The sequence below is a fragment of the Oryzias latipes genome, chromosome 13 (genome assembly GCF_002234675.1).
Source record: "Oryzias latipes chromosome 13, ASM223467v1".
In the NCBI taxonomy this organism is placed as follows: Eukaryota; Metazoa; Chordata; class Actinopteri; order Beloniformes; family Adrianichthyidae; genus Oryzias; species Oryzias latipes.
In genome coordinates this window covers 397,220-415,211 of record NC_019871.2, presented here as the reverse complement: position 1 = coordinate 415,211, position 17,992 = coordinate 397,220, and the positions used below count along the sequence as shown (strand labels likewise).

Below are 17,992 nucleotides of genomic sequence, written 5' to 3'. Positions count from 1 at the left end.
GGGCGGCGGGCCCCTGCCTTGCTCCTCCCTGGACCAACCGTGGGCCGGGCGGATGGCTGCCTGGAGTGCGGGGCGGGTCTCCCTTGGGGGGTCCTGGCTCGTACCTGGGGTTGGGGCGGGGGGATGCCCGGAACTCCTGGGTGGTGGTGGGGTGCTCATCTGGGGCTGTGGGCGTCCCTCTCCGGTGGGGCCCTGCGTTGGGCTCTCCCGGCGCGGCGGGGGGGCTGTTCTCCTGGTTGGGCTGGGGCGGCCCTCTCTTTCCCTCTGTGCCTCACTGCTCTCTGGCTCTGGGGGGCCTTGCGGCGGTCCTGCTGGCCCTGGCCTGGGTGGCGGGCTTGGTCGCCCGGGCGGCGGTTGTTCCCTGCCGGTTTCCGTGTGGCGTGGGGGGGATTCCGGCTGCCGCTGCTGCTGCGGTGGGGGTCTTGGGGTGGGGATGGCTGGGCGCTCTCCTTCCTTCTTTACACATTCCACCATCCATATTAGAAGAACATGAACACTCACCTGAGCACGGGTGTTGGCTCACCTTTGCACTGGCGGTTTGCGTGACTGAATGACTGAAATGTTTCACACTAGTTGGTTTTAAGGCATAAGTATGCGTGTGAGCACTATCTGTTTTGTGTACATGTCGACAGATGGACATTTTTGCAACTAGCAGGTGTGTTTGACACTTGGGTGTGTGTGTGGACAGGCTCCGCCCTTTTTGTACTGCATTTGAGCCTTACCATGGTGATTAACAACCAGTAAACTTGTTGCTCTATGCTGCTTCATGGTCTTATCCCCCTTCCCCTCCTACTATCACCCTCCTTCCCCCCCTCTTTCTAACGTCCCTCTCTCTTCTTCCCCTCTTTCCTTTTCCGTCCGGTCCAACACCAAAGATCTTCAAACATGTTTGAAATTAATAAAGTTTGGCCTCAATTACAAAAGGGGTTTATTCAGACATACCTTTGGTTTGTCTGAAGATTAATAACCCCTCTTGTTAAAGTAAAATATGTCCAACACAAGAGGCCCTCAGCTCTCATCTGTTTGCCCAGCTGTTGGACAGGACAAGGTAAAAAGTAAAAGAAGATAAAAAAAAAAAAAAAAAAAAAAAGAAAATGGAGGTCATTTTGAAAACACGCCATGAAAAGAAAAATGGCCATTACTCAGCCATGCAAAATCCAATATGATCCAAAGTTGATATGCATTATTGTAGTCTGACTTTGACCACATCAGAAGTGGAAAAATCCAGAACAGGTGTAGCGCCACCTGCTGGCAAAAGGAAATGACATGTTTTACTTGGAGCATCACTGCTCCGAGTAGGATGAGCCGACACACCTCAAAATGATGTCCACCTGTTGAAAAGCCATTGAAGTTTACTCTGATAAAAAGCCATAACTTTCAATGCAGGGGTGTGGTCGTGACAGAGCGGCAAAGTTGGGCGTCTCGCCATGCACACAAATGTTGCTCTCACGTGCACATTCCTTGTCCAATCTCACTGAAATTCAATAGAGGTGATGAGGCTTCCATTCTGAACCAATGGATATGACAATCTTGGACGAACTCCATAGCGCCACCTAGATATTGACAAATATATTTTATGTCACATTCTGACCTATCTTTTCTCTGTGCTTTGTCTGACATTCATAAAATTACAGCAGGAGATATTCATAAGGGTGTTTTCTCATCGTCTAAAGTTTCATGGGTGTACACCTGACGGTGCCTGCGCAAGCCACCACCAAACAGGAAGTGGTTGATTGCGTTGCAGTCAGATAATTAAAAATTCATAAAAAATCAGCCGTTTGTATCACGAGGCTGAGATTTCAGAATGAGATGCCTCATAAATATCTCCAACTTAGATATACAGCACTTGCATGGGTGAACAAAAACGGCTCAATAGCGCCACCTACCATGTTTGTTTTTGAGAGCCCCGCCATGTTCTTTAACATACAAGCTTGATTTTTACAGGACATGTTCATCAGATGGAGACCTACAAAAAAGTCTCTTGGTACCAAGCTGTCAGTTGCACAGGAAGTCTGCTATATTGATGTCAATATGTAATTTTTGCTGTATTTTGGTCATTTGCAGGCCTCGTTCTAGAACGAACTCCTCCTAGAGATTTTTGAACAATGACTCTAAACTTTGGTTTTGTAAACTAAACACATGTCCAATATTAAATTGCGAAGCTTTTAAGTTTTTACGGTTGTTTGTGACCGTGGCGGCGCGTCAAAATTTGAGGTCGTTTCGAAATCACGCCATGAAAAGAAAAATGGCCATTACTCAGCCATAAATAATCTAATCTGATCCAAATTTGTTGTGCATGATTGTAGTCTGACTTTGAACACATCTGCAGTCGAAAAATCCGAAACAGGTGTAGCGCCACCTGTTGGCAACAGGAAATTACATGTTTTACTTGGAGCATCACTGCTCCAAGTAGGATGAGCCGACACACCTCAAAATGACGTCCACCTGTTGAAAAACCATTGAAGTTTACTCTGATAAAAAACATATCTTTCAACGCAGGGGTGTGGTCTTGACAGAGCGGCAAAGTTGGGCGTCTCGCCATGCACACAAATGTTGCTCTCATGTGCACATTCCTTGTCCAATCTCACTGAATTTCAATGGATATGATGAAGCTTCCATTCTGAACCCATGGATATGACAACTTTGGACGAGCTCTATAGCGCCACCTAGTTATAGCATGGGGCACATTCTGCCCTGTATTTTCTATGTGCCTTTTCCGATGTGCATGAAATTAAAACTGGAGATACTCAGAAGGCTCTTCTCTCATCATCTCAAGTTTCATGGCTCTACATCTGACGGTGCCTGCGTAAGGCACTGCTAAACAGGAAGTGGTCGATTCCGTTGCAGTCATATAATCAAGCTTTATAGGAAATCAGCCGTTTGTCTCAGGAAGCTGAGATTTCAGAATTAGATGCGTCCTACAAAGCTCCACGTTTGAAAAGCAGCACTATACGTAGGAGAAACATTTAACCACCTTAATCACCCTATTGTGCTAAAAGCAAATTTTTGGACATTTTGACTCAAGCAAATATTTTTATCATAACTTCTGTTTAGTTTATCAGCACCAAAATAAAAAATATTTACATTTATAAAATGAACTGGTCAACTCTAGGATTTTATTTATTCAATCTTACATCCTCAAGCTTTTCATCAGTCTCCCCTGCTGCAGTAGTGGAGTTAGCCCCCCCCCCAACCCCCGGGCTGTGTGCTCACATGTAAATTAGCCAGGAGTGGCAGACAGAAAGTAGAACAGTTAGAAAGCCTAGTTCAACACTAAAATACAGCAATTTCCTTTGTTTTGTTTGTCTTTTATACATCCTTAGCACTAATCATTGCTTTTTTATTCATCCAAAATACAATTAACTTTATATTTTATCTTTTTTTTTTTTTTACAAACAAAACATATGAATGTGCTCCAAAACAAAACCCAGCCTCAGTACACTCCTACAGATGTAACATCAGACAGTAAATGTCTCTTTTATGCTTTTTTTAATCAATGCTGCAACTTCTTTTCATTTCCTTTCAATACATCCAATAAAATTAAACTACAATGACAACAAACACAAGATATAGCAAATGTCTCTAAGACGATTGTGTATATACAATATGTACCACCTTTAAACACCAAATAAATAACAAATCTTTCTAATAAAATCACAAAAAATGGAACACAAAATGTAAAACCCAAATTAGAAATTGCAATTTTAAAAAGATACATTTTTCAGCAGCTTTTCAAAATCAATCACATATTTTACTCTTCTGTGGATGAAACAAAGAAGTCCAGAATAATGTAGCCACTTCTCCAAAGTCTCTGTCACCTTCAGTTTTAAACAAAGTCTGTGAAAATCCATTATACATTGGTCACATGTATTCAGAGACCTGCTAAAAGTGCACAATTGTAAAAGCTCTTTTATATAGACAACTGTTTGTTTGCTTGGAGCTCTAAATATAAAAAAATGCTTTTCTATCACCTAGACACAGGTGGAGAACCACATCAACTGGATTAGTAACAGGGTGGCATGTTTAGGTTTAAACTTACATCAATAGACAACATGAAGCTGTTCATCACATTTTTGACCTAAACATGTAAACACATCCTTGGCTCTGCGGTTAGGAAATGGTAATTGGGAATCACTTCATACCAGGAGCCAGCCTGAACATTGGAACATCACCACAGTGCCCATCCAGACTGGGACAGCAACGGGGTCCACTTCACAGCCGTGAGGCTGCTGTGTTTAACTCCAGCTGTCCCAGCAAGGGAGACAACTGCAGCAACATCCACTGACCAAGCTGGCAAGCCCTGGCAGAAAAGATCCCCACAAGAAAAACACTGGCTCAGGCAGGCTGGTCAATAAAAAAATATAGTTTTGCCAATGTCTTGCAGCTCGCAGATCAAGTGGTTTAGTTTTCCAGTAATGTCAGTCAAGAATACAAGTTCAGATTCACCATATTCATATTCACCATATTCAGCAGATATCTCCACCAATAGTCACACTGGACGTTAACCACCTGCACTTTGCAAGATCCCGGTCCAGCTAATTCGCCAAGTTATCAGACATAGCTGACACTCATCTAGACATTGTAGTGGAAATTGAATGAGTTCTATTGTTCTCATCCTTAGGGACAGTGATAGGAATTATCATTGCTTGTTTCTTAATCTGATAAAACCTTCTTCTACTTGATGAGAAAATGAGCAGGTCTAAACGAGGCTTAGATTTAAGAATTTTTTTCATGCTATATGCATAAGTCTTTGTCCTTTAAGGCAACAGATTGCAGTCTACCCCCCCCCCCCCACACACACACACACACAGGCTGCTGTCATATTAACATTAGCTTGGAGCTCCAGAATGGACAAGAAAAAACAATGAGAATGGCTCGAGCAGGGCGTTGCTCACGGGGCGGTCGCTCGTGCCAGGCGGTGGCACGTGCTCGGGCCCGCTAAATGCTACTTGTAGCTTTAATTAACACCTGTTCCTCTGCAGAACCTGGCTTTGGACCGTGTGGACCAGAAGGAATGACGGGTGGTCCTGGTGAGTCTCTTGATCACACCCTGTGTTTGTTCATGAAAGTGATCAATCATCTCCTCCTTTTCCATTGCTGTTGTTCTTAAGGACCGGAAGGGGACAGGGGTCCTCCTGGTTCTTGTGGTCCTCCAGGACCAAGTGGTCCTGCTGGAGACCCGGGTTTTCCCGGGTTTCCTGGGAAAACTGGTTCTCCAGGGTGTCCAGGACCACAGGGATTGTGCATTCCTGGACTAAAAGGAGATCAGGGATTTTATGGACCACAAGGACCCAGAGGTGAAGCTCCACATTCTTAGATATGATTGATTCTATTTGATGGAGGCTTGTCTGTAGAACGTGACACTGTAGAACATATTCCTTACTTCCTTAATCCGTTAAAGCAAATCTTTGAACTAAAAGGGGTAAAACATTAATATTATGACTGATCCATTCATCTATAGGCCCACCTGGCTCACCAGGTCCTCCTGGTCGCCCAGGTCTCGGTTTCAAAGGAGATAAAGGATCTATGGGGCAAATGGGTCTTTCGGGGCGCCCTGGTCCTGCTGGGGAGAATGGTCCAGAGGGTCTTCAGGTTTGTCATGTCATGCTCTAAATAGCAGCATTTAGTTTATAAATGTAGAGTAAAGTAAAGGACCAACTTTTGTTTTTGATAGGGTGGACAAGGATGCCAGGGGCCTCCTGGAGAGAAAGGTTCAAGAGGAGCAGTTGGCCAAAAAGGACCTCCTGGTAGGACTTTCGTTGAGAAAGGAAGACTTATAAACTCCTTTGTATTTTAACCACTTACCTAAGACATGGCCTCAGACTTGAGGGTGCTGACTAAACCACCTCCCATTTTGCTCTTTGCATCAAATTGCTCCAGAGAATAAGCTGGAGGTCAGGGGTCACAGCTGTAAAGACCACATATGCAGAAAACAGCAGAGATGAACTCCTATAGCCAAACAACTCCTTCACTTGTCTTCTGCGCCGAAGAATTATGACCATGAAAGATGAAGGGTGAATCTTAGCGTTCAAACAAGTTTGACTTTCCACCAGCACCGCTGGCCAAGCCCTAGGTATAGAGATCTAACGCTCCAACAGCAGACCACCATAGAACCAGGACCTGCGGGACACAGACGTGGTCAAACCCCCCAGTCCACAAAACACCAAACCAGTTTGAATTCAGTTCAGTTTATATTTCAAATAGTCGATGATGGGCTTCATAGCGGTAATTGTATAAGAAACATGAAATCATAAAGAACAGGAATTCATAGAATTCAGTAGGTATTGGCAAAACTAACTAAACAGACTAACCTAAACTGGGCATCCCTGCCCTTAGACCAGTGCTTCTCAATTATTTTCTGCAAGGCCCCCCTAGAAAAAAAAATGTTTCGCATGCATTTCCTGTGCATTAAACTAGAAACATTTTGACCAACTGAACCATTTGATGCTGAGAAAAATAATTCAATCAATAAATAATATTAAATGTACATTGATCTGAAACATGAACACAGCAGCACCATCATATTTAATGTTTTTAGGCTGAAGAAATAGATAAAAACATTGTGCTGATTTTTTATCTAAATGATGGATTGTTTATTAATGATGTCATAAAGTGCAGCTGTTGTCCTGCATTACCTGCTGTCTTTATGTCAAATACTGACACCAACTAAGCCACAGGCAGACAAAGAACACATTTCAGTCAGAAAACTCGTGCAGTAAAGAAGATTTATTCCATATTTCTTTTAGTTTGGCACAAGGCTCCGTTCAGATCCATAAAACAGAGATCTCCATAGAAAACTTTGGGTAATAAACAACCCCTAACGAAGCTCACAGGTGGAAGCCGGGGAGGAGGGTGGGGTGATGAGCGCAGAGCTCCCAGAAATGGAAAAAGAGGGATTGGACCGCACACCCGGAACTTAAGTAGGACGCTGAACAGGTGAGTTGATCAGACTGAAGCGCCTGCAGAGAGGAGTAACCAGCTAAACGCACTGCTGAGCTCCCTGCCTGAAATACTCCCAGGGTCGATCACTTATGGAAAATAAAGACACGTCATCAAAATGTCTGCAGTAGTTAATACAGAATGACATCATTTGCATGAGTAATCTATATCAGTGTTTTTCAACCTTTTCTGAGCCAAGCCACACTTTCTCCTCGACAAAAATGCACACCAGCATCCAAAAATTAAAAAAGGAGAAACTCTATGGTCTGTATTGATGAACAGTCCCTCCATGATCTCAAATGCATTTTTGTGATAATTGTTGTAGAAAAAGCTGGAAGTTGCAGCTGTTTTTTCTATAAGATGTAATAAAAGTTAAGTTACTTTTCAGTAATAATTTTCAACTAAATTATTTGACATTTTACCCTGGTAGTTGTTTTTCCCTCCAGTTTATTAACATGTTAACAAAAACCAAATATATCCTTTCTAAATAGTGATTTATTTTTTAAGAATTTTTTCAATGTCAGTGCAAAGACAATTTTAATTTTTGATCAATATGGTCACAATATGTTTGATTCATTTTACACAAAAAGACCAACATTATATTTATGTTTTCTGTAGCTGCACTAAAAGTGAACAAACATGTTGAAGTTTTATTCGTTTTTCTTTTGTCTTAATCAAAGATTAAGTCTTTGAAAAGTTTAACTAAAATATTTTATTTCTCTTAGATGATTAAATTGTTTCAATTTAGTTTAATTGTGTCTGTTTAACCTTAATCCTGTTCATTAAATGTTCTTACTTCTTCTTCAGTTTAACATCTAAAATGATCCAGACGTTCTTAGAAAAGTGTTTCAGTCAGAAAGATGACTTGGACCAAACTCTGGGATGTTTGGCTGTTAAGAAACAAACCTGGAAGGAGAACTAAACTGTTGACCTCTGACCTCTGATTTCATCAAGAATGAAAAACTGGTTGATGTGTGTTTGTTGTGGTTTAACAGAGAAGACTTTGCCTCTGGTAGGAGGTTGGCACCAGCGTTTGGCAGAGTGTGAATGTGTGTGACTGTAAAGCGCTATATAAGTATACGCCATTTACCATTTACTCATTGTACGCTGAGACGCTGTCACTTTAACCCAATGCATCATGGGAGATGTAGTGATGGCAGACAGACTCTTTACTCTGAGCTTCATGGTTTTGTTCTCTTGTTCCACGGTCTGACACCGGACTCTGTGGAAAGCTACACCGCTAAAGACGAGCTTTAGCTGGTATTTCTGCTGGAACTGAGAGACTTTATGAGCAGAATCAGAACAAGGAAGTGAAGACTTTAACCACTTCTGATTGGTCAGACTGATGACATGTGATTAAGCCTCCAAGAATGATTGGTGGAGACAGTTAAAGGGGCGGGACTTTTCAGAAAACAGCTGAAGCTGCGGCTAAATCGTGGTACCATCATTCTTATCAAAATGTCTTTAATAGAATCAAATAAACAGAAAGAAAAAAGTATTTTCTGATCTTTCATATTCCTAACTACTCATTGTTTTATCAGGACCTGTTTGGATGAACACAGAGTTGATATCCTGGGGATGGAAATGTTTTTAGGTCAGTAAAAATGGCTCATCTCCCTTGGCACACCGGTTGAAAAACACTGATCTAAAGGCATGCCATGATCTAGGTGTTGCGCAATCGAGGCTGTGCTCCGTTCCACCTGCAGCCTGAGGCCCCTCCCCTTTTCCTTCACAGACAGCAGCTGCAGGACGGCAGTTCACAATTTCCGGCTGTTACAAACTGTGATGTAACATCATAGGAAACCAATAGTGGAGCAGATTTTATTTCCAAGCACTGAGCCACTGTCGCCACCGCCCCCCGTTAAATTTGCGCCCTGGGCAATTGCCCGTTTTGCCTGTGCCTAAAACTGCAATTAGTTGCCCCCCCCCCCCCACTGGCATGGCATCGTGTGCCCCACTAATTGAGAAGCACAGCCTTAGACCTTCCTCCACTGTGAGGAAAAAATCCTAAAAAAACGGATTCCAGGAAAAAACGAAGAAACCTCAGGGGTGCCCACATGAAAGAGGGGTACTACCCCAGGACGGACAGGCGATGGACCAGAACTCTTAGAAAATAATTAATTTATATAACTCTACAACTACATGTTTGAATAGTCCAGCAGATGAGCTTCATCCAGATGGGTGGGGGGACGGCTGGGGGCGCCAGACGAACCAGGGGGGGGGGGTCCACAGCCAACTGTAGGAGCAGAGAGGAGGTCCACAGTCAGGGACAGGAGCACAGACAAGCCAACTGGATTCTGGAATCACTCCCCAGGAGGGGAAAGAGGGACGGTACATGAATCCCACTGAACCAAACGGAGGCATGGAGAACTAAATGATGAATAAAGATCAAGAATAGAGGAGAGTAGACGAGAATAGAGGACAGAACCTCAGTGCTCCAGACTTTCTCCAGCTTCTAGCAGCCTACTGACCACTAATTGTTATTGTTAAGTTGAACTCAAACATGATAATAGTAAGTTAAATAATCTCTGAATACTAACTAGTCTGACAATAATCCTGTCCACAGAGGAATGTTTTCAGTCTAACTTTGAATGTAGAAACTGAGTCGGCCTCTCTTACATGAGCTGGGAGTTTATTCCATAAAACAGGGGCTTGGTGACTAAACGCTCTACCTCCAACCGTACTTTTACTAATTCGAGGAACCACAAGCAGTCCTGCATTTAGTGAGTGAAGTGTTCTGATTGGATGGTAAGGGACTATGAGGTCCTTAATATAGGACGGGGCCATTCCATGTAAGGCCTTATAGGTTAACAGGAGGATCTTGAACTTGATTCTAGAATCAACTGGGATCCAGTGAAGTGAAACTAACACAGGAGTGATGTGATCTCTTCTGCTAGTTCCAGCTAACAATCTAGCTGTTGCGTTCTGAACAAGCTGGAGACTTCTTAAGGAACTCTTAGGACACGCTGCTAACAAGGAGTTACAGTAATCCAGTCTAGACGTAACAAATGCATGGATGAGTTTTTCAGCATCACTCTTAGAAAGTAGATTTCTGATCTTAGCAATATTCCGCAGGTGAAAAAGGCAGTTCTACACGCCTGAGATATGTGAGCCTTAAATGATAAATCCTGGTCAGATAAGACCCCAAGGTTTCTAACTGTGGAATTGGGGGCTATGCTTATGCCATCCAGGGAGACTATCTGAGCAGACAGAGCATTTCTGAGGTTTATAGGACCTAGTATAACACGCTCACCCATGCCCAACCATCAGTGACTCTTCCACCTCTGCTGCTGTGACCGGCTCCCCTTTTCCACCCAGTGACCGATCCTTGACTTCTGCTGCTGTGACTGGTTCCTCTACTCCACCAAGTGGCAGCTCCTACACCTCTGCGGCTGTGACCTGCTCTTCTCCTCCACCCAGCAGTGCCTGCTCCAGCTCCAGCCCTGATGCTGTACCACCTATAAGAGTAGAGGAAGTGTGCCCAAGGTGACAAGGCCTGCAGGGATGAAGGACTACAGACCAGTTGCCCTAAAATCTGTCATAATGAAGACTTTTGAGAGGCTACTACTCCGGAGGCTCAAACCCCTGATGGAGGGGGCGCTTGACCCCCTTCAGTCCCCTTCAGGACAGTATGGGAGTGGAGGATGCAGTCCTTTATATGGTCCATAGGGTGCTCTCCTTTCTGGAATTGACTGGCAGATATGTGAGGGTGATGTTTTTCGATTTCACAAGTGCCTTTGATACAGTCCAGCCTCAGCTGCTGAAGAGGAATCTCGAGAGGATGGGAGTTGATCCAGTTTTTGTTCGCTGGATCCACAACTATCTGACTCTTAGGTCACAGTTTGTCCGACTAGGAGACTGTGTATCTGGGACATTGATGAGCAACACCGGAGCACCACAGGGAACTGTACTATCGCCTTTTCTCTTCACACTCTACACTGCTGACTTTAATTATGCATCTGCAGCTTGTCATGTCCAGAAGTATTTGGACGACACTGCTATTGTGGCGTGTGTAAAGGGAGAGGATGAGAGTGAGTACAGGGAGCTCATCACCAGATTCACCTCCTGGAGCAGGTACAATGGTCTTGTGCTGAACACATCAAAGACCAAGGAGATGATTATTGACTTTAGTAGGAAGTCCTCCCACCAGCCAGTGATCATCGATGGAGGGGGAATCGAAGTGGTTGACTCCTACAAGTACTTGGGTGTGGACCTTGACCACAAACTGGACTGGTCGGAGCAGGCTCATGCTCTGTATAAGAAAGGGCAGAGTAGGCTGTTCTTCCTGAGAAAGCTGAGGTCCTTTGATACTGACATGTTGCTCCTCTTTAATCAGTCGGTTGTGGCGAGTGCTGTCTTCTATGGGGTTGTATGCTGGGGTGGCAGTGTGACCACAAGGGATTGCACTCGATTGGACAAACTGATTAAGAGATGTGCATCTGTGATCGGGAGGAGGATGGACTCTCTGGGATCTGTGCTACAGAAGAGGATGAGGGCTTTGACTCAGAGCATACTGGACAATCCCAGACATCCCTTGCACAACACGATGTCTGGTCAGAAGGGCTCACGGAGTAATAGGCTCCTTTCACTGCGCTGCAGGACAGAGCGCTTTAAGAACTCATTTGTCCCTACAGCTATCAGGCTGTTTAATGAACCTGCCTGATGTGAACTGATATTATTTTGTGAACTGTCTTTTTACTGTTGTTTGTTGTGTGTGGTTGTGTGTTTTGCTACCGGACACCTGAATTTCTCCTTTGGGAGATTAATAAAGTTTCTATCTATCTATCTATCTATCTATCTATCTATCTATCTATCTATCTATCTATCTATCTATCTATCTATCTATCTATCTAATCTATCTATCTATCTATCTATCTATCTATCTATCTATCTATCTATCTATCTATCTATCTATCTATCTATCTATCTATCTATCTATCTATCTATCTATCTATCTATTATCTATCTATCTATCTATCTATCTATCTATCTATCTATCTATCTATCTATCTATCTATCTATCTATCTATCTATCTATCTATCTATCTATCTATCTATTCTATCTATCTATCTATCTATCTATCTATCTATCTATCTATCTATCTATCTATCTATCTATCTATCTATCTATCTATCTATCTATCTATCTATCTATAATGACCTCAGTTTTTTCTAGGTTCAAGAGGTCATTAATTGTCATCCAGGTCTTGATGTCACTGATGCAGGCGTTCAGTTTCTCTATATCGTCATTCTGGTCAGGTTTCATGGATAAATACAACTGCGTATCGTCGGCATAACAATGAAAATTAATGCTGTGTTTCCTGATTATGTCTCCTAGGGGTAGCATATAAAGCGTAAACAGGATCGGTCCCAAGACTGAGCCCTGTGGGACTCCATAGTTGACTCGAGTACACAGAGAAATGTCCATTTACATTAACGAACTGATACCTATCGGACAGATAGGATTTAAACCACTGGAGAGCAGATCCTCTGATCCCTATGTCCTGCTCTAGTCTATGGAGTAAAATACTGTGGTCGATAGTGTCAAAGGCTGGACTGAGGTCTAATAGGACCAGAATAGAAAGTAGTCCCTTTTCTGAGGCCATTAAAAAGTCATTAGAGACTCTAACTACTGCAGTTTCCGTGCTGTGGTGAGGTCTAAACCCCGACTGAAAGTCTTCAAAGTGGCTGTTGTCCTGTAGGTGGCAGTAAAGCTGCTTAACTACAACTCTTTCTAGGATTTTTGATGGGCAGTCCAACATTTTCTTCTTCCTGTCTTCCAGGTTTGAAGGGAACACCTGGGCCATCGGGCATCAAAGGCTCACGAGGATCCCCTGGAGACACAGGCATGCCAGGTAAAGCCCAATCACCTGCATGCAAACACCTGTAGACTGAAGGTAACGGTCTGCTGAACACGGTTCTGTGCAGGAGAAAGAGGGAGAGATGTTCTTAGCCCTGTCTCACCGCTGCCTGGTGACCAGGGTCTTCCTGGATTCCCAGGAGAAAAAGGGTTGAGAGGCCCCCCAGGGGCCCCAGGATTGCCAGGACTCCCAGGTTTGTTGTGCTGCGGGAGAGTAACAACATGGTGGAAACATGCAGCTCTTCAAACTGGGTTTCTGTGTCAGGGAGATACGGGAGGAAAGGTCAAGAAGGTCAGAAAGGGAGGTGGGGAAGTACTGGACCCAAAGGGGATGAAGGAGCCCGTGGACAACCGGGCCAGAAAGGTACGGGTCTTTCCTCCTTTGTTCCTTTCAAAACAGTTAACTAATAACTGGTAATTAGTAGTTGTGTGAGGAAGTTTGTAGTCTGGAGATCTTCAGACATTTTTCATCAAATGTGATCAATCTTGAATTCTTTTACAAATAATGAAGACTTTCTTTTAAAGTCTTTGTTGTAGCCTGAATTTGCTGATGACGAGTTCTCATCGATGGTAGTTTTTTAAAATATATTATAGATTTCTTTTTTTCCCTTTCTTTCGCTGCTTGCACTTTGTAGACACTCCCTTGGCACCCGCCCTACTGTCAGCAGCAGGAGAGCTCTTGTCAGTTTAAAACGTTTATTAAAAGAGTTATGGATCCCAGGAGTCTGAATCTGTGACTTTCCAGCTAACTTTACCAAACGGTTTTGGAGCACCTCCCTCTCAAACCGCTGTCAGATAAAATGTTATGTTACGTTTATGATACCCAGACCTTTTCTACAGTATTTATCTGATTTATTTAGTTCTGATTAAAAAAAAATATCTCAAATAAATATCTAATTCCTGATTGGGATATGGCATCCTATCCAGATTGAGTCTGAAACTACGTTCGGGCCTGATCTCCGATCATGTGAACAAATTGGGACGTCTTTACCTGAAACCATCAAGTATTTAAAGCCCTGTCTTGGTTTTCAGGTGTTAAAGGGGAAAGAGGTTTACCTGGAAGGAAAGGCCCTCCTGGTGCACCAAATGGAAACTGTGATTTAAAGAGCGCCTTCCTCTTCACCAGACACAGCCAGACGGTGTCCGTTCCACAGTGCCCTCAGGGCTCCACCAAAATCTACGACGGATACTCGCTGCTCTTTGTCAACGGCAACAATCGAGCTCATGGACAAGACCTGGGTAACACCACACCTTCATGCTGAAGTTCAACAATGACCTCTGAAAGGAGGAATCAAACCTACAACCCCAAAAGTCTCTGGTTTCTCAGTACGAGGAGATGTTGGAGGGACATTAGCAGCTGAGGGGTCGGTTCTGTTCATGTGACGTCCAGATCAGGAAGATGTTCCTCCTCAAACACTGAAGAGGTTCTTTGGGTCAAAGTTGTTCTGTTTGACGCTAGTTCGGCTTTTAAAGGTCAAATGTTTTGTCTCGGGTTCCATCACTAATATTTAGAACTGCAGAGTTCTTTCAGCCTCAAAGACGTGTTCTCCTGAACGTAGCAACCCCATCGAGCGAGATAACACATGAGGGACAAAAGCCGTCAGTGGACGTTTGTTCTTCACACCTGAAAGCCGAACGGGGGGGCTACAGCTCCATTTGTTATACGTTAAAACCAAATTCTCTGAAAACTCCAAAACCCAGATTCCCCTGCAGGTCCCGGGTCGCGACTGAGGCCTGTGAAGGTCTTGTCAAGAGGGGTGAGGTAGATGACACCTTTGTCCAGGACTTGGCTGTGGAGCCTCCTTGTTGACGTGCTGTGAACCCCGCATTAAGGGCTCACAGCTTCTGGTTCCGGTTAGGAACATTTGGATCAGGGGTGGGGGGAACTCCAGGCCTCAAGGGCCGGTTTCCTTGCCTTACTTGCGGCTGATTACCTGGATCAGATGTGTCCAGCCAATCAGAAAAAGCAAGAAGCAGTGCTTGTCAACAAGCCTTACTCCTGATCTGGATCCTTCCCAGTGGGAGAGTTTTGGGTCGATCTGGTTCTGAAGGAAGGCCTCTGTGACCACTCTAATTCAGACAGAGAACCGCCGTCCATAATGAAAACTAAACCAAGTCAGATGACTGCTTTTAATCTTCTACTTTGATGGAATCGACGTGTTTCTAAAGGAGATGAGACGACTCCAGGAGGATCTGATCCAGCTAAACTTCTGCTGAACTGTCCTTTAGAATTGTCACATGACCGGGTAGGAGGTGGTCCAGAACACCTTGGCAGAACCACATGACACTGAACAACAAACTAAAAAGCATCAAATAATGTTGGAAACATATTGTTTGTTTTGGGTCAGTTTAGTGCGGGACATCAGCAGTTCTTCAAAGGACAGAAATGGGTCCAATAATCTCAGGAATTCTTACTTCTAGACCTTTTACACTAGAAGAACCATTCACTTTCTTACTGATCAAACTCAGCGAGAACCACTAAGAGCCAAAGAGCCACCGGTGGAGGCCTACAGGGGCCTCGGTGGAGGCCTACAGGGGCCTCGGTGGAGGCCTACAGGGGCCTTTGAGGAGGCCTACAGGGGCCTTTGAGGAGGCCTACAGGGGCCTCGGAGGAGGCCTACAGGGGCCTCGGTGGAGGCCTACAGGGGCCTCGGAGAAGGCCTACAGGGGCCTCGGTGGAGGCCTACAGGGGCCTCGGAGGAGGCCTACAGGGGCCTTTGTGGAGGCCTACAGGGGCCCCGGTGGAGGCCTACAGGGGCCTCGGAGGAGGCCTACAGGGGCCTCGGTGGAGGCCTACAGGGGCCTCGGGTTCAGAGCAAAGATCTCTGCTGAAAAGAAGAGTCTCCAGATCTGGATGGGAGAATGAAGCGAATCAGATCTAAGAGGATCCAGTTCAGAGCGTCTGCTGACCCTTCACTCCTGTGTCCTTGTGTCCCTGCAGGAACATTGGGCAGCTGCCTGAAGCAGTTCAGCACCATGCCTTTCCTGATCTGCACCACCGACAGGACCTGTCGTTACGCATCACGCAATGACTACTCTTACTGGCTGTCCGCCGACAGCCAACTGCAGAGCAAAAGCATCTTGTCTGAGGACACCCTGAGGCGCTACATCAGCCGGTAAACGCCGCGTCCACAGAGACCCAGACCCATCTGGTCTGGACCCAGACTGACACCAGTCATGTGACACCTTTGTGATGCAGGTGTGCCGTTTGTGAGGCCCAAGCCAACGTGATCGCCGTCCACAGTCAGACCAGGGACTTCCCAGAATGCCCCAGAAGGTGGAGGCCGCTGTGGTCCGGGTACTCCTTTGTGATGGTGAGCTGATGAAGACAACTGTTCACAATGAAGACCTGATGCTCTGTAAAAGTCTTCTCACTGAAGCTACGTGAGGCAGTGACGTAACTGATGGGTGACAGTCCTGTGTTTGTTTGACTTCACCCCACAAACTTCACTACTGACACAAAAACAACCATCAATTCCAGCCGATGAAGTCTGATCTACAGCGAACGGTTTTTGAACCCCTTACCACCGGAGCTTTGGCTCTAGGGTTGACGTTCTTTTCCCCACTGTAACTTTTCAGCCGTTTACGCAATTAATGTAATTCCACAAAGACTGTTAAATAGGCGACATCTCCAGGGTTAGAGGCTTAAAGACGCCTTTTCTTGAGTATCAACATCATCATATAAACAGAATCTGAAGTTCGGGAGGATCTTCCAGATGAGACACTCTGGTTAGAGGCAAAACAAGATGACAGAAAACATTCAGAAAATGATCTATTCACAGAGAAACACTAAGTGATCCAGCAGCGGTCAGTAAAAACGGTCTAAACTAAAACTAGAAACAAAAAGGAATTTCTGACAATGATCCAACCCTGGAGGTCCCCTGTTTCAAATCCCAGATCTGTGTTGGTCTGTAAGGGTCTGTTGTGGTCTATAATGTTCTGTGGTAGTCTGTAGAGATCTGTGGTGGTCTGTGATGAATTTAAATTCCTTTGCTCTGCAGGAGACCGGTGTAGGGGCGGAGGGCTCAGGACAGCCTCTTGTTTCCCCCGGATCCTGTCTGGAGAGTTTCAGGAGGGTTCCCTTCATCGAGTGTCACGACAGAGGAACCTGCAGCTACTACAGTGACAGCTACAGCTACTGGCTGGCTGCACTCAAGCCTAACAGCATGTTCAGGTAAGCACACCTTTCTGTTCCCTGGCTCCACTGACAGGAAGCTGTCTCAGAACAACTAAAGACAGATCTGAGAAGCTGTACCTTTAATGCCCCACTGACACCGTGCTCTTATGGTCACCATGGTAACATCATGTGGGGGTGGAGTCATGGTCTTCATGTTCTCTGCAGAAAAACATGTTTGTCTGGGACTTTAAAGACCTGAGAACAGAAAAACCTTTTGGAGAAAAGTTAGAAGGTGATAGTTCAGAGTTTAGCTATCTTCAGTTTTCTGAATGACCTGAAGGTGGCAGTGTTGTACAGCCAGCAGATGAACACGGGGTCCTCACTCCTTAAATGTCTGCAGCAAACCCAGCCCCTGGAACGACTCAGGAGGCCAGACCCAGGAGATGATCAGCCGCTGCCGGGTCTGCTTGAAGGAACCATAGAAGGCCGACCCCCCCCCTCAGGAACCAGGAAACGCATGAGCCCCCCTCCTGGGTTTGAAGACATCAGGGGTCACAGACGGACTGACCACAGGTCTGACAGCAGAAGCTTAGATCCACACTGGACTTTGGGAGACACGGGTACCAAAGGGAACGGTTCACTGTTCTCCTGTTTGCTGATGACATCACTGTGTTCAGTTTGAATGTTTGGAACGAGACAAAGACAAGACAAAGCTGATCAATTCTTCAACGTGTAGTGACGAAGGACCACAAATATCTAAACAAAAATTATAATAAAAGACTTTTTAGGAATTATTATTAACAAGAATCTGAACTGTGAGTCACAGATGTTGAAATATGTCTTTGATGTTTGTTTCTTTCATATTTATTATCCTGTGTTGACGCTACTGCCGCCTCATAGAACCCACACACTGTTTTACAGAGAACGAGGGAACTTTCAGGACAGACTTCTACAAAGAAACCAAAGAATTCTCTGAGAATTTACTAAAATATGCATGAAAGCCAAACAGATTCTGCAGAGAAAGTTTTAAAAACCTTTGCAGGTAAATCAATAAAAAAGATTTGAGTGAAACAGAA

General features: G+C 44.6%; 1 protein-coding gene across 2 annotated transcripts in view; it reads left to right on the top strand.

The window, feature by feature from the left end:
• The window catches only part of LOC101158411 (collagen alpha-5(IV) chain), a 50,329-nt gene extending 32,337 nt beyond the window's left edge, over positions 1 to 17,992 (top strand). For both annotated transcript variants that reach the window (XM_020699858.1, XM_011492691.2), the window contains 12 exons: positions 4,983 to 5,030; positions 5,112 to 5,297; positions 5,462 to 5,592; positions 5,675 to 5,747; positions 12,723 to 12,794; positions 12,868 to 12,993; positions 13,065 to 13,163; positions 13,832 to 14,038; positions 15,741 to 15,915; positions 15,999 to 16,113; positions 16,801 to 16,973; positions 17,317 to 17,992. In XM_020699858.1, coding sequence (XP_020555517.1) covers positions 4,983 to 5,030; positions 5,112 to 5,297; positions 5,462 to 5,592; positions 5,675 to 5,747; positions 12,723 to 12,794; positions 12,868 to 12,993; positions 13,065 to 13,163; positions 13,832 to 14,038; positions 15,741 to 15,915; positions 15,999 to 16,113; positions 16,801 to 16,973; positions 17,317 to 17,398 — 1,487 coding nt within the window. In that variant the 3' untranslated portion in view covers positions 17,399 to 17,992. The remainder of the gene's footprint in view (positions 1 to 4,982; positions 5,031 to 5,111; positions 5,298 to 5,461; positions 5,593 to 5,674; positions 5,748 to 12,722; positions 12,795 to 12,867; positions 12,994 to 13,064; positions 13,164 to 13,831; positions 14,039 to 15,740; positions 15,916 to 15,998; positions 16,114 to 16,800; positions 16,974 to 17,316) is intronic.